The 14858-nt window shown below is 35.5% G+C and overlaps 2 protein-coding genes across 3 annotated transcripts; both read left to right on the top strand.

The window, feature by feature from the left end:
* Positions 1-5797: 5797 nt before the first annotated feature.
* LOC123272258 (mucin-2-like) lies at positions 5798-6580 on the top strand. The gene has a single exon (XM_044738955.1). The coding sequence runs from the start codon at positions 5798-5800 to the stop codon at positions 6578-6580; it is 783 nt and encodes a 260-aa protein (XP_044594890.1).
* A 3109-nt stretch (positions 6581-9689) lies between these two features.
* LOC123271251 (methyl farnesoate epoxidase-like) lies at positions 9690-13660 on the top strand. 2 transcript variants are annotated; one of them, XM_044737522.1, is made up of 8 exons: positions 9690-9987; positions 10062-10359; positions 11889-12083; positions 12170-12356; positions 12449-12563; positions 12641-12821; positions 13116-13375; positions 13459-13660. In XM_044737522.1, exons 1-8 carry the CDS (start codon positions 9894-9896, stop codon positions 13635-13637), a joined length of 1509 nt encoding a protein of 502 aa, XP_044593457.1. In that variant the 5' UTR covers positions 9690-9893; the 3' UTR covers positions 13638-13660. The 2 variants fall into 2 exon arrangements, with proteins under 2 accessions (XP_044593457.1, XP_044593458.1); XM_044737523.1 differs by having other exon boundaries at positions 9853-9987; positions 10052-10359.
* The last annotated feature ends 1198 nt before the right edge of the window (positions 13661-14858 follow it).

Raw genomic sequence — 14858 nt, 5'->3', positions numbered from 1 at the left:
GGTTAATAATTATTAACATCTTAGATTGGTTAAAATAAATCTATTTTATATTAATTAAATTCTGAACATCGAGAAGGTCCCAGTCGACACGACATAGTATTTGGTACCCGAGGTCAAAACGTGCTACGCAGTTACGAACGCCGGCGTCCATTTTTGGCGCGCAAATTCCTTGTGAATTTTAGTACGCAGTAAATTGTGAAATTAACAACTGGACCATTATTACAATTTATACAATTGAATTATCATTTATTAATATAATTTATTATTGAAAATTATTTATATTTATATTGTAATAATTTTGGGAACTATTTTATTACTGGAAAATTAATTATTGAGAAATTGCGACGCAATTCGAAATTGAATTACCCGTGAATAATTTTTGGAAGTTATATTTTACCTCGAGATAAATTATTGTTAATTAATTATCCAGTCAACAATAACAATAATAACAATTATCTAGTCAAAAATTACACGGGTCATTTTGATGAAAATTAATTAAGAACTGTAATTTCATCATCTTGGAAAAATTCCTTAGAATTTAATTAATTACGTGGATATTAATTTCGGGAATTTATCATTAGCTAAATCAATGGATGGAATTTTATAATATTTTATACAATCAATAATTAAATTTCGAGCAAAAATTGCATTAAATTATGCGTCGAACGTTCTGAAAAATTTGTCAATAACTTAATATCATCATTCCGATAAAATTCTTTGTAAAACTATTTGTCAGTGTGGATTACGTCCGAGAAAGTTTAATTTTATAAAGAATATTCTTAGAATTAATTTAATGTGCTGAGTATTAAACTCGTGATAATTTCGAAATAAGTTTAGGCGTCGATTTTAATACGGAGTTATCGAGAAATTGTTTTATTAATTGTGCAAATAATTCATAATTTAATTGCGTGCTAATGACTGAAAATTAGTAGTAAAAATTAATGTTGTCATTTTTGGAGTTTAATTTTATAAGTCAGAAGTAAAAAGTAAAGTAGAGTCAGGGTGTGTGTGAAGATGCGTGGGTTATGTATATGAAGATCGTGCGGGTTAAGTGTGTGTGAGTGTACGCGTTCTCTGCTTGTTGGTGAATTGCCGAGTAGAGTAACTCGTACAGTCCTAGAAGCCGTTGTATAGACGTCAAGTGGGGCACAGTGGTAGTAAGTTAGAAACCGCAGTATAGACGCTCCGTATGAGGGTACTGTGGGATTAGGAATTTTTTGGACGACCCCTACTTGTTGATGAATTGCCGAGTAGGGTAATCGAGTCTTGGTGCGACGTTTTCTACTTGTTGATGAATTGCCGAGTAGAGGACTAGCACTGAGTTGAGGCGACGGTTTTAGCCCGAAATCCTCCGGTAGTTATAAGCGGTAGTGTTAAGTTAGTTGTAAGTGAGTGGTGTACGTGCAAGGGCACGAGTTGTTATTCTATTTTGTTGTTAAATAAATACCGGTCATTTTTGTTAAATAAAAATTTATTTCTTTCAGACCACCTTCCTCCACTTTCTCTCCCTGTAGGTTATAAGCTCAGCTCTGGTTTCCGGTTCCAGGAACCGAGTTACAAAATCCTGGTGACGCCGTTGTTAATTTAGAATCATTTATTTATTATATTGCTTTTATTTAGATTAATAAAGGGGCCAATGAGCGGTAAGTAAAAACAACCCGTTATACTGGCGCCCAACGTGGGGCTTTCTGAAAATAATTCAATTTCAAAATAAAATTTTCACCAAAATGAATTTCCGAAATAAAATTTTTTTAAGATAAGTTATTAAATTCAAATTATTTTGGAATTTTTATTTTAAAATTTATTCTCAAGAATTATTTTGAGGAATAAATTTACAAAATCATTTTGGCAATTATTTCGGATTTATTTTGAAACTATTTTAAAAATTATTCTAAATTATTTTTGGAACTTGAATTTAATCTTTATTTCTTTTTGAAAATTTATTTTGGTATTTTATTTTTAATTTAGAACATTATTTTGTAAATTTGTGTTATTCAACAAATTTATTTGAATTCAAGAGTTTATTTATAATTTATTTAATTATTCAACCAATTAATACTTTTAATTTAATTGCGGGTTAAATTTTATTGCCAATATTTTTTCGGATAAAGAATTAAATTTACATTTTGATAAAATGATACCACCGACTGGAGTGAGAACCAGGTCTCAAGGACTCGTTGAAGAGCCAGAAGCTGACTCTCGTCGAGTTTCTTTCGGAAGAGGCCGTGGTACAATGTCACCATTGACCACAGTGAACCCCGGAACCAACCAACAAAGACCCTTGGGGGAGCGTACTCGTATACCCAGGTCAAGCGTAATGCCTGTACCTTCGGGGGAGTCGACTCAATTACACCTGGGTCTCAACCAATAAGATTCTGCGGGATTGACTCAAATACCCAGGTCAAGCGTAATGCCTGTACCTTCGGGAGTCAACACAGTTAATCACGAGTCTCAATCAACAAAGATCCGCAGGAAACACACAGCCGGTCCAAAACAATCGACAAGTATCCATCAGCACAACTCCTGGTACTAGTGGTACGGCATTTGCTCCTGTTATTGCTCGCACATCCAGATTCAGTGATATATTTACGAGGAACACAATTACACCAACTCCAGCGGGTTCCTCGGATTCCTCGTTGCATTTTGGAGAAGTCGCAGACCGAATGAACAGTATCATAGAAGGTATGGACCAAAATATGTCTTGGCTACAACACAGACTTCGAGGTGACCCTGAATAAGAAAAAGAAAAATTTTAGTAAGCGGATTAAATTTTATAATAAGTGAAGAATGCTTTACTAACGCGTTGTTACCAAGCGCGCGAAGACAATGCCAAAAAAAATTTTCCGAACTAGACAAAGGCGCTGACATCACTAACCTCGGTAGCGTCGTGTAAAATTTTGTTCGAGTAACTTTTCGACTTTACTGCGTAGAAAAATTTCTATTGCAAGGTGTTAATTTTTACCGAGTTTTAATTTGTAACTATTATTATTGGGCGCCCAGTTCAAGAGGGAATTTCTAAAGACTTTTGGGAGTGCTACGACTGACCATCAAATGATTCTGGACATTAGTCAGATGAGGATGAAACCTGAGGATAGTCCCACAGAATTCGTACTCAATGTCCAGCAGAAGTATCGAGCAATGGAAATCCCTCCACAAATCCAAGAGCAGGTAAATTGCATTAGAAACAACCTAACAGACGAGCTGAGAATTATGGTATTTGCGAGACAAGTCTCAACGTATGAGGACCTTCTAAATGTGCTACACGAGGCAGCCAGGTGTACAAAAAATACGAGCAGCAAAACACAGACTGTGAATCAACCTAAGAACCCGGAGAAACCTCGCTTTGGGGCGATTCAACAGCCAATTGAAGAGATGGAAATCCTGGAGGAATACGTCGAACTTCCTGAATTCAATGCTATGCAATTGAACTCAGGAGAGTACGACAATCGCTACGGAGTATTCAGACGTGCCAGCAACCAGTTTTCTACAAACAGACAATATGTCCGTAGAGGGTTTTATCCGAGACAACAGCCTGCAGCTCAAAATACTAACCAACAAACACCAACACATAATTCACATCCTAGAACTACAGAAAAGGAGTGCTTAGCTGTAGTCTGGGCGGCGAGGAAGCTGAGATGCTATCTCGAAGGTGCTCCGTTTACGGTGGTCACAGATCACGCTTCTCTTTTGTGGCTGCGCTCACTGAAAGAACCAAACGGACGCCTGGCGAGATGGGCAGTTGAGCTATTTTCTCACCAAGTTACTATCAAGCATCAAAGAGGTACGACAAACGAGGGCCCAGACGCTCTTTCTCGGCTATATGAGGATGATTCTCCAGAGGATTGGATGGAAATAAAGGACAGATTACAAACTGCTAGATTTGTCCGCATTCAAACATCAAACTGGTATGACGTTAAATTCAATAACGTCAGAAAGCATCCAGAGAATTTTCCGGACTGGAAAATTTTGGAGGATCATCTTTATTATAGAAGACCCGATCCCCTTAAGGAGATCCTGGGTGACGAGGATGAGTGGAAAAAGGTACTAAGAGACCACGAAATACCAGAAACACTAAAAAGAAATCACGAGGAACCAGATGCTGGTCATCTCGGTCGTGATAAAATGTACGAACGCATTAAAATCAAGTTTTACTGGCCAGGCATGTCGAAAGATGTTGAAGACTTCGTACAAGCCTGTGATACTTGTAAACAGGTCAAATATAAGCAAACCTCCTCGAAAGCTCTACTTCAAACGAGACAACCGATTAAACCTTGGGCGGTCGTGGCAGCTGATGTCACAGGTCCCTTTACAAGATCAAAACGGGGAAACTGTTACATTTTGGTTGCCCAAGACCTCTATACCCGGTTTTCGGCATTCTTTCCGTTACGACAACACACGGGTAGCTTTGTACTACAGTGTTTTAGATGGGCATTCACGCTTTGGGGATACCCACTGTTCCTGGTCACAGATAACGGTAAAGAATTCATTAACACTCTAGTACGGGACTACTTACGTGAAGTCGGAGTGAAGTTTTCTCCAATAGCCGTTTCACACCCTTAGGCTAATCCAGTAGAACGCATCAATCGTACCTTGAAACCAATGATAAGAGCTTTCATCAATAAAGACCAGAGAGAGTGGAATGAGCACCTGGGCGAGTTTCAACTGGCTTATAATAGTGCCTTCTACTCCTCCCTAAAACTGTCACCGTATTATTTATTTCATGGCCAAGAACCGCGTCAAGCGGGTCAGACAACTCACTTGGAGTTAGATGATCTTGAGTTCAAAAACCCAGAGTGGGCCAAAAGGGTACAGCGTCTTGATGAGCTCAGACACAAAATCGAGTCTGTCATGAGAAAAGAAAATGAGCGACAGGAGAAGTACCACGGGATGGATTTAAAGATCCCGGAGGTCTCTGTTGGTGACAAGGTTTATTATCCTAATCGAAAACTGAGTAATAAAGCGGCCAGTTACAGCGCGAGTCTTGGGGTTAAATATTTAGGGCCTGCGTTTATTGCTAAGATAATAAGTCCGTTAGTCGTAGAATTAAAAAATGAGCGCGGAAAATTGTTAGGCCAACATTATATACCCGACTTAAAGCTGCCGCGACGCAGTGATCGATTAGCTAATAAAAATTAACTAAGTTAATAATTATCACTCTAAAAAAAAAAAAAAAAAAAAAAAAAAAAAACTAATAAAATTAAGAGAGAAAATTAAAAAAAAATTAATAGCTGTGAATACTTGAACTAATTTAAAAATATTTTCAGAGTGATGTGTAGAATTTTAAAAAAGGTCAAGGCCCGGAGAGAGGGCCAGCGACAACCAGAAGCGGCTTTAACACCTCGTGGCCAGTACGTCGGTCAGAGCAGACAGTGTTCCATCGGCTTCACGCCGAGCGGATGTTGTTGTGGCTGATGTACGGGTTTCGACGACGCCAGCGACCAGACCCTCGGTCCTTGACCGATTGGGGGCTCTTGGAACTGGTGATAAGCCAAAGGAAACTGACAATGGAAAACGCTCGGCTTCGGGCCGAGCGAGACCGAAGAGAGCCAATCGGAGCTGTGGGAGGGGCCGCAAGGTTTACTCAGAGGGCTCCATATGGTGCGGGCTCAACGAGAACCAGTCCAGGTTGAACAGACGCAGAGCGAAGTTCAACCTGTTGCTGGGAAACCCGGGGACACCCAAGAACACCCTATGGAAAGCCTGGAGGAGAGCCACTACGGAGGTTGAGAAGAAACAGCACAAGAAACCTAGGCCTTTGGAACTCATGACGTTTTGAGTCTGGGCTGCTCGAACGGAGATGGGGTCGGAGATGTCTCCTACGCCAGTCCGGGTCTCCATTCGACTCACGTCGTTGAAGACACCACCACCTGTGTCTTCTCCAGGTCTCGGTCCACCTCTAGCTACGCCAAGACCACCTTCACCAGTGCCAGGACCTTCGTGGAGGCCAGACACACCGGTGCAACCTATAACAGAGATCGGAGGTAGTGGTAATATACCCGGGCACGTCCCTGACGTGTCCAAGGGGGCCATACCTCGTCGACCACCGGCAACGTACGTGAAGACCAGGGTCTTCACGAGATCTCAACCACCAGCAACGAAGCCCAGGAGAAGCTCTGTCCTTCCTGTAACCGCTCCAGCCCGCACAACACCTGCGGCAACGGCCGAGTCCACGCCTATGGAGGTGGAGAAGGCTGCAGCGCTCCCCACTAAGAGCCAACATGCTGCTAACACTCAGGTAGCCTCAACATCCACGTTTAAGCTTCCTGAGTGTCCACCTCATTTGACACCAGCCTTCGCCGCCTACAAGGAGGCACTGGAGCGGGCTGCCAAGACGGGAGTACAGGAGACTGGCATCCCTCGTGCTGAGGAGATACCAGAGCCAGTTCCAACCAATGTTCCCGTCCGCCGGAGGACGAAGAAGAAGAAGAAGAGGAAGAAGGGGGAACTGAGAGGGCCTAATTGGGCGGCAATGGAGTACTTCGGGGGCAGTGCACCGCCTGTCTCCGAAGACTCTGGTATCGGTGACGGAGAGGACAGCGACGACGACGTCCTGGAATTGGACTACGATGGAGACTTGTAGTCCGCCAATAAAACATCTTTTTATAATTTTGATAAATCCTTGTATAATTTTATTTCATGTGTCCCCTGAAGGGAGCTGAAGATCGAGACCACCAGTGCTGGTCTGGCGGGGAGAAGTGTAACAGGGTAAATTACCCTGTGACGGTAAACCCGCACTCGTGCGTTAATTAGTCGACGCAGCACTGGCGCGTCTCGGTCTTCGGGACCCGACTAGTATTAAGTGGGGGAAATTTTGGGTTTCTTGGTCAGTTGAGTAGAGGCAACAAGTCAGAAGTAGTGCAGTGACCAATGCAGTAACAGCGCTAGCCAAAACAGTCCAAAGAAGGAAGCCTGAGTTTAATATTAATAAAAATTAATATAAATTTTAATAAAAATTAATGTTGTAATTTTTGGAGTTTAATTTTATAAGTCAGAAGTAAAAAGTAAAGTAGAGTCAGGGTGTGTGTGAAGATGCGTGGGTTATGTATGTGAAGATCGTGCGGGTTAAGTGTGTGTGAGTGTACGCGTTCTCTGCTTGTTGATGAATTGCCGAGTAGAGTAACTCGTACAGTCCTAGAAGCCGTTGTATAGACGCCAAGTGGGGTACAGCGGTAGTAAGTTAGAAACCGCAGTATAGACGCTCCGTATGAGGGTACTGTGGGATTAGGAATTTTTTGGACGACCCCTACTTATTGATGAATTGCCGAGTAGGGTAATCGAGTCTTGGTGCGACGTTTTCTACTTGTTGATGAATTGCCGAGTAGAGGACTAGCACTGAGTTGAGGCGACGGTTTCAGCCCGAAATCCTCCGGTAGTTATAAGCGGTAGTGTTAAGTTAGTTGTGAGTGGTGTACGTGCAAGGGCACGAGTTGTTATTCTATTTTGTTGTTAAATAAATACCGGTCATTTTTGTTAAATAAAAATTTATTTCTTTCAGACCACCTTCCTCCACTTTCTCTCCCTGTAGGTTATAAGCTCAGCTCTGGTTTCCGGTTCCAGGAACCGAGTTACAAAATCCTGGTGGCACCCTTGTTAATTTAGAATCATTTATTTATTATATTGCTTTTATTTAGATTAATAAAGGGGCCAATGAGCGGTAAGTAAAAACAACCCGTTACAGTATAGTGAAAAAATATCCCTTTTATTAAAGAAACTTTAGAATTGCTACAATATTTTTAACTTCCCGCTACGAAAATCGAAGATTTTCAAAAATCGGGAAGTTATTGTTTTCACCCCGTTTTGCGAAAATCGAGTTTTCATCAGATCTCGACGTTTGAAGGTCACAGGAAGCTTCCCTGACTATCCCCGCTAGGTTCTCACAGCATCTGTATGTGTGTGTGTGTGTGTGTGTGTGTGTGTGTGTGTGTGTGTGTGTGTGTGTGTGTGTGTGTGTGTGTGAAATAATGTGATCCGCTAATAACTTTTGAACGGCTTGACCGATTTCATCGCGGTTGGTGCCATTCGAAAGAGCTTGACCAAACTTAGATTTTGAAAACTATTTGGACCGATTCAGATCAATAGATTTTGAGAAATCTTCAAAAAACTGAAAAAAAAAAAAAATTTTTTCAAATGTGGTTTTTTTGGAATAACTTTTAAACGGCTTAATAGTTCAATTCCAAAAACTAATCAGCTCTTAACCTCAAAAAAAACCACGTCGATCGCCACCATTCCGGTCAAAATCGGTTGATTCATTCGAGAGATATCGTGAACGAAAGAAAACCGAAAAAAGTGTTTTTTCGGAATAACTCCAAAATTCCTAGCACGATCAATTCAAAATTTAAGATTCTTTGTGAGGCTTGAAAAACTGCGTCGAATGCTTCTAACTGCGTAAAAATCGGTTTATTCATTCAAAAGTTATTGTGGTTTAAAAATTCAAAAAATAGTGTCTTATCAAATCTCTATCAGACTTTTGAGCTCGAAGAGCTTTAAAGGATAGGAAAGCAATCTCTTTGAGCTCGGAGAGCTCAAAATAACCCATAAATTGTATTTTTGAGCTCGAAGAGCTCAAAAACGTCATTGGTGCAATTTTAAGCGCCTAAGTATGAAATTAGCGGGAAGTTGCAGGGATGGCCTTCAGGGTCAACCGTTTTCCTAATTTTTTATATTATCTAACACAATAATAACTGAGTTGGAATAAACAATTTAAGATTAAGTACACACGTGAATAAAAATTATGAAAAAGAAATTTTTTCACTCTAATGAAAGATCAATTTTTATTTACAAAAAAAATTTATGAGCAAAAAAAAATGTAATAATTACTTTATATTTTTGATGTGATTGCTTCATTATTATGAACATAAACATTTTTCTATTGTTATGTGCGTCATTCCCATAATATTATAGGAACCATTCCTATAATATTATAGGAACCATTCCTTTATTAATATAGGGACCATTTCTATAATATTATAGGAACCATTCCCATAATATATTGAAGCTATTCCATTATTGTATAGGAATGTTTCCAATAAACTATAGGTATGGTTCCCATAATAAGCATAGGATTGATACCTATAATGATCATTTTATTATAGGAACCATTCCCATCATTTTTGGAAAGGTTCCTATAAATTTCTCTCCGTGTATGTATATTTGAGTATATTCTCTAAAAATTTCAAATGGATCCGACAAATATTCTTGAAGATAAATCCATATTTGTAAATGAAGCGTAGAAAAACGCGTTTTTCCCAAAAAGATCTGTTTTAAGCCAGTAAGCATAATTCCTACAAAAAAGCTTGACCGATCGGTTTCAATATTTTACTCGACCTTTTTAGACACATTCCCTAGATATTTGTTGAAAGAATAAGATTTTTGACAAATATTTCTATTTTTTAGACCACTTAAAGTTGGAAATTCAAGTAAATAAATGTAATCTAGTCTAAAGTCCAAGAATGTGAATGTAATTATAATTTTAACGAAATTTTTTTTACAAAATAATTTTAACGAAAATTCATTTAGAAAATAAAAAAAATAAAATCTTAATTTTTGAAGTTGAAAGTAAAATTCTTCAATAAATTTTATCTTCATCAGAAGAAAAAATCAATAAAAATTCTTAAGTATTACCTAACTTTCACATGATGGCAAAGGAAATAAAACTTATTGCGTTAAATTATTTCAAAGCAAGTACTCATTTTTTTTTTTCTTCTAAATAGCAAGACAACCACAAGTACAGCTGTGATTAAATCGCAATCTGCAGCCTAAGTGAAAGGTTGTCTTTTTCTTCCCGCAAATCTCTCGTCTTCGCATATCGCATAAATTAGTTTTTACACGACACGCTTCAGTTTAGATTCTACACGCTAAGATAAATCATCCTGAAAAATTAATATAAATATATCATGTGGTTAATACTCTTAACAATAGTAATCATCACAGTGATAATAACCTGGAAAATTTTGGTGGACTGGTCGCGCCCTTCATTATTTCCTCCAGGTAAAATAATTTTATTATTAGTTAAGATTTACTTTTTAAAACTTTGGAATAATATCGTTGTTAGATACTTTCAGGACCCCCAGGATTGCCGTTTCTAAACAACATCTACGACTTGAAGCTGCTGGTCAGAAGAACAGGTTCTCATAGTAAAGCATGGTGCGAGTTGGCCAAAGAATACGGCGCTGTCGTCGGTCTGAGACTGGGTCTAGCTGATCCGATGATTGTCGTTTCTGGCCGCGAAGCTGTCATGGAAATGCTGGGAAGGTCGGAATTTGATGGACGGCCTAATGGGTTTATTTTTACTCACCGAACTATGGGAGAAAAACGCGGAATTTTGTTTACTGACGGCAAAGTTTGGGCTGACCAGAGAAGGTTGGTTATGTATCCTATAACATTGTAGTTAACAGACATTAGAAATTTTCTTATAATTTTATAGCAATTAAATTATTACGAAAAAAATAAAAAAAAAATTCCACAAGTGAAAATAAAAAAAAAATTGATATTAGAAATTTTTTAAAACATTTTTATTATTGTAATTGATTTGGTATGAGAAGTAAAAAAAATTGATATTTGTCTGCTAACTTCATGACACTGAAGTTGATAGACACTAAAAATTTTTTTTTAATTTTATATATAAAATTGCTATAGCAATGAAATTATAATGAAAAAAATTTAATAAAAAAATTTCACATGTGAAAATAAAAAAAAATTAATAGTGGAAATTTTTAACAGCATTTTACTTATCATTATGATTAATTTATTGTTATAAAAATTCAAAAAATTTACAGCTGTTAGCTAACTTCAATATCATTATGTTTTTAAATATTTTTAGATAAAATTGTAGTACCTTGTGGAAAAATTTCTCTGAAATAACTGTGAAAAAATTTATATAAAGATTTTTATTTTCTTAAAAAGTCCGAAAAAGTCTTACTAAGTCGGTAAAACTCTTCATTCGACTTAGAAAGTCAGATTTTTTGCAAAATTTGGGACTCTGCCAGAAGAGTTATTAAAACTTCTTTTAAGAATCCTTGTGGAAATAATTCTCTGAAAAAACTCTTGAAAAGTCAAATTTTCCCTGCAATTTGGAACTTTTCTAAAGAGTTGTTAAGAGTTGATGAGAGTTATTCAGTTTTACAGGAGAAGAAAAGAATATTTCTTTTCAAAAAACTTACTGATCAAAATTGGAGAAAACTGAAAATTAAACTAATAAAAAGAATTAATGCATGTTTTGTAAAAATTTTTTTTTAATATAATATTTTCATCACGAAAATACTTTGATGCGCATCGAATCACTCATAGATAAGCTAGTCAAAACATCAACAGCAAATAAAGTGCACTTGCTGTTGGAAACAGATATTACTCTAAGAGTAATTCCGATCGGTTTTCAATTTGGACTATCAAATATTTTTTTTTTCTCTCTTGCTGGGTTATTTTCTCAGCTGGCCTCTAGGTTGTCTCGTACCGCCGATGGTTGTGTGTGAGTATCAAATATTTAATTCAACTTTCTAGGTAGGAAAGAATTTTCTTACCACACGCCATCTGCTAGAATTAATTGATACTAAACATATTTTAGTCCACGAATTTACAGTTAGAATCTTTGAGTATTCTTAGTTTCTAATAGATTGCGTATTATAAAGTACGTACTTTTTAATGACACTTAAATTAAGTGACATTTAATGATTTCTAGGATGTTATTTAACCAATTAAATAAATAAATGTATTTATTTAAATAAATAAATGATAATAAACTATTTTTTTCTAAAAAATTCAACTTGTAAAAGTTTCAAAAATTTACTGATGTACTTTTTTAAAAAATGTTTTTTTATAGTAATTTTTGTAAAAATCCAAAAAATGACAGATGTCTGCTAAATTTAGTTCTATTATTTTTTTTATTGTTGAAGGTTTTCGTTGATCAATTTGAAAAGTTTTGGATGGGCAGGACAAACTATGGAAGAACTTATTCTTGAAGATGCTGAAAATTTAGGAAAGATAATAGAAAAAGTATCTCAAGAACACGGAGGAATTGTTCAAAATTTAAAAGAACTCACTGCGCTGGCTGTTCTTAATAGTCTTTGGTCATTGTTTGGTGGTTCAAGGTATATTTTAAATTTATATGTATTTTTATATTCTAAAAAAAAAAAAAACTATTATTTCTTCATTCATTTGTTCTTATAAATTAAAGGTATGATATTGGAAAGTGCGAGCCAAAATTACTGGAAACTCTGAGGATGTTGAACGATTCTGTAAAAGAGTCGAATGTTTCGGGAGGACTGTTGAACTATTTGCCGTTTTTAAGACTTCTGGCTCCAAAATTGTCGGGTTATGAAGCTATTCATGATCGATTGTTACGAATGTGGGCGTTTTTTGCAGTAAGATTATTTTTAATTATTAATAACAATAATTTATTTATTATATTAATGGATTTTTGATAAATTACAGAAAAAATTGTTATTGTTTTCAGGAAGAAGTTAAGTCGCATAAAAAAACGAGGAAGGAAGGCATTAATCGGGATTTAATAGACGCGTATCTAGAAGAAATAGAAACACGCAGAAAGAATCCAGATTCAACTTTCAACGGTAATTGTTTTGGACCATTGATCGTTTATCGTTACTTTTAATTAACGCAAAAAATTTAACAAGTGAATTACTTGTAGAAATGCAGTTGATCGCCTTATTGAAAGATTTTTTTGCCGCTGGAGTCGATACTACCAATAACAGCATTGGCTTTACTATCGGGTACTTGACATTAGTTCCAGAAGTTCAAGATAAAGTACAAGAAGAACTCGATAGAGTAATCGGTAAAGATAATTTACCTTCATTGAGCTCCCGAAATTCGTAAGTTTTTATTTTAAAAATGTTTTCAATATTAATTGTTTAACTATTCATTGAAAATTTAATGACAAAAATTGATTACTGTTTTGTATAGTAAAATAATGACTCAATTAAGTCGTAAAAATATTTATTAATGTACTTTCAAATTGCGATGCTTGTCATAAAAAATTGTGCGTCATAAATAAGTGCCATAAAAGCACAATTATCAGCTGTCGTTATTTTATAACTCATTGAAAGATAAAGTTTAAATAATATTTGTCAGAGAAAATAAAATATAGCTATTTTGTTAAATTTCAGGTTGCCATATTTAAATGCGACACTTGCAGAAGTTTTGAGACTTGCTAATATTGGCCCGACGACGATTCCTCACCGAGCGACGAAAGACACACTATTAAATGGGTATGTTATTAAAAAAAATTATACGATTCTCGCGAACTTGATGAGTGTTCACCAGGACGTTGATCATTGGGGCGATCCGGAAGTATTTCGGCCAGAAAGATTTATTGATGCTAGTGGGCAATTTATTCCTGATGCATGGGTCATACCTTTTGGATCAGGTTTTTAATTTATTTCATTCATTCACTGGTAATTAATTTTTTATTATTTATTCATTTTGGTGATTTTTATCTTTGTTTGGTAGGAAGAAGAAAATGTATCGGAGAAACGTTGGCTAAGAACAGCCATTTTCTTTTCATCGCATACTTACTTCAGAAATTTAAATTTGCACTAGCTCCGGGACAATCTCGACCTTCGATGACTGGAATGGATGGATTTGCTCTTGCACCACCGATTTTTAAAATTTTAATAACTAAACGATAACAATTCAATACAGAAATCGGCAAAAAAATTCTTATTTCCATCTTTTTAATTTATGTAATGACTATCGAAAAATTTTTTATTTTTTTTAAATTAAATTTTTTCATTTTCCATTCCTTAAAAAATGAATTTTTATGAAAGTAGTTAATATTGTTAAATAGAAAGTATTTGTACGCAATTCTATCGTTTCCAAGAGGAAACTGTAATCCATCTTACTTAAGAGTAGAATTTTTACTATTTCAATTGTTAAATTTTCCGAGTGTGAGACCTTACCCTTCTCCTTATAGTATAAACTATATATTGAAACAGCAATTTTTATTGTTTGAAACAGTAATTTTTTAAGATGAGAGAGTTGTTATTTACTATCGTGACAGCTACTAATCACTTATTTTCGATGTTAAATTATAAATTGTGGCTTTTACATTTTCTACATTAAGTTCTGTAATATTTATATTTTTGTCACCCCGATGTCCGCTTTACTATTTGAAACTATAAAAATTAACCGGAATCCGAGTGAATTTGACAGCTTACTTTTTTCCGTGCATGTACCGTGCGTTAAGGGTAACTATCCCTAAAATTGTACGTAAAATTTATAAATAAATAAATAGAACGTATCTAATTAATACAATAATTAAATTTTTCCCAAAATTCAAATTTTTCATTGCCATCAAAATAATTTTTTTTTTATCAAAAATATTGATAATTTAAAAATTTTGAACTGTTTTTCTCTATAATTTTTTACCCAATCATTAAGGTAGTTATTTATAAATAATTAGACGGTAAAAAATTTGTTTTTAAACTTGCAACATATACATTAAAAAACGGTCAGTTTTTTTAAAGTTTCTTACAGTTTTTTTTATAACTAAAAAACTGGTACAGAACTGCAAAGAGTGTATGCAATTAATGTTAAATATCAAATTCTTAATTGAATTCATCTCGGGTAATAGGTGGTCAATCGACTTCAAATTTAAAGGGTAATTGTATCATCATGTCCTTAATAAGTGTTCAAAAATTAAGAATTTTCTGACGGTATGCCTTAACCACGACAACTACCTTAAACGTAAACAAATCATGTGTAAAAAACGGCTAAATTAATTTCGATAATTCACTATATTAATTATAATCTATTTCTTCATCATAGATTCGGTCAATATTTCGATATTTAATTAAAAATGAAAACTAAAATGTTATAATAATTAACAAAAAATTTTAATAACCCATATT

This window comes from Cotesia glomerata, linkage group LG9 (genome assembly GCF_020080835.1).
Source record: "Cotesia glomerata isolate CgM1 linkage group LG9, MPM_Cglom_v2.3, whole genome shotgun sequence".
Classification (NCBI taxonomy): domain Eukaryota; kingdom Metazoa; phylum Arthropoda; class Insecta; order Hymenoptera; family Braconidae; genus Cotesia; species Cotesia glomerata.
The sequence above is the reverse complement of the archived record's forward strand: the minus strand, read 5'-3'. Positions and strand labels throughout refer to the sequence as shown.

Coding starts and splice junctions, on each gene's coding strand:
- LOC123271251 (XM_044737522.1), top strand. CDS start 9,894: ATGTGGTTAATACTCTTAACAATAGTAATCATCACAGTGATAATAACC. Junction 9,988..10,061: donor CCCTTCATTATTTCCTCCAG/GTAAAATAATTT, acceptor AGATACTTTCAG/GACCCCCAGGATTGCCGTTT. Junction 13,376..13,458: donor GGTCATACCTTTTGGATCAG/GTTTTTAATTTA, acceptor TTTGTTTGGTAG/GAAGAAGAAAATGTATCGGA.
- LOC123272258 (XM_044738955.1), top strand. CDS start 5,798: ATGGGGTCGGAGATGTCTCCTACGCCAGTCCGGGTCTCCATTCGACTC.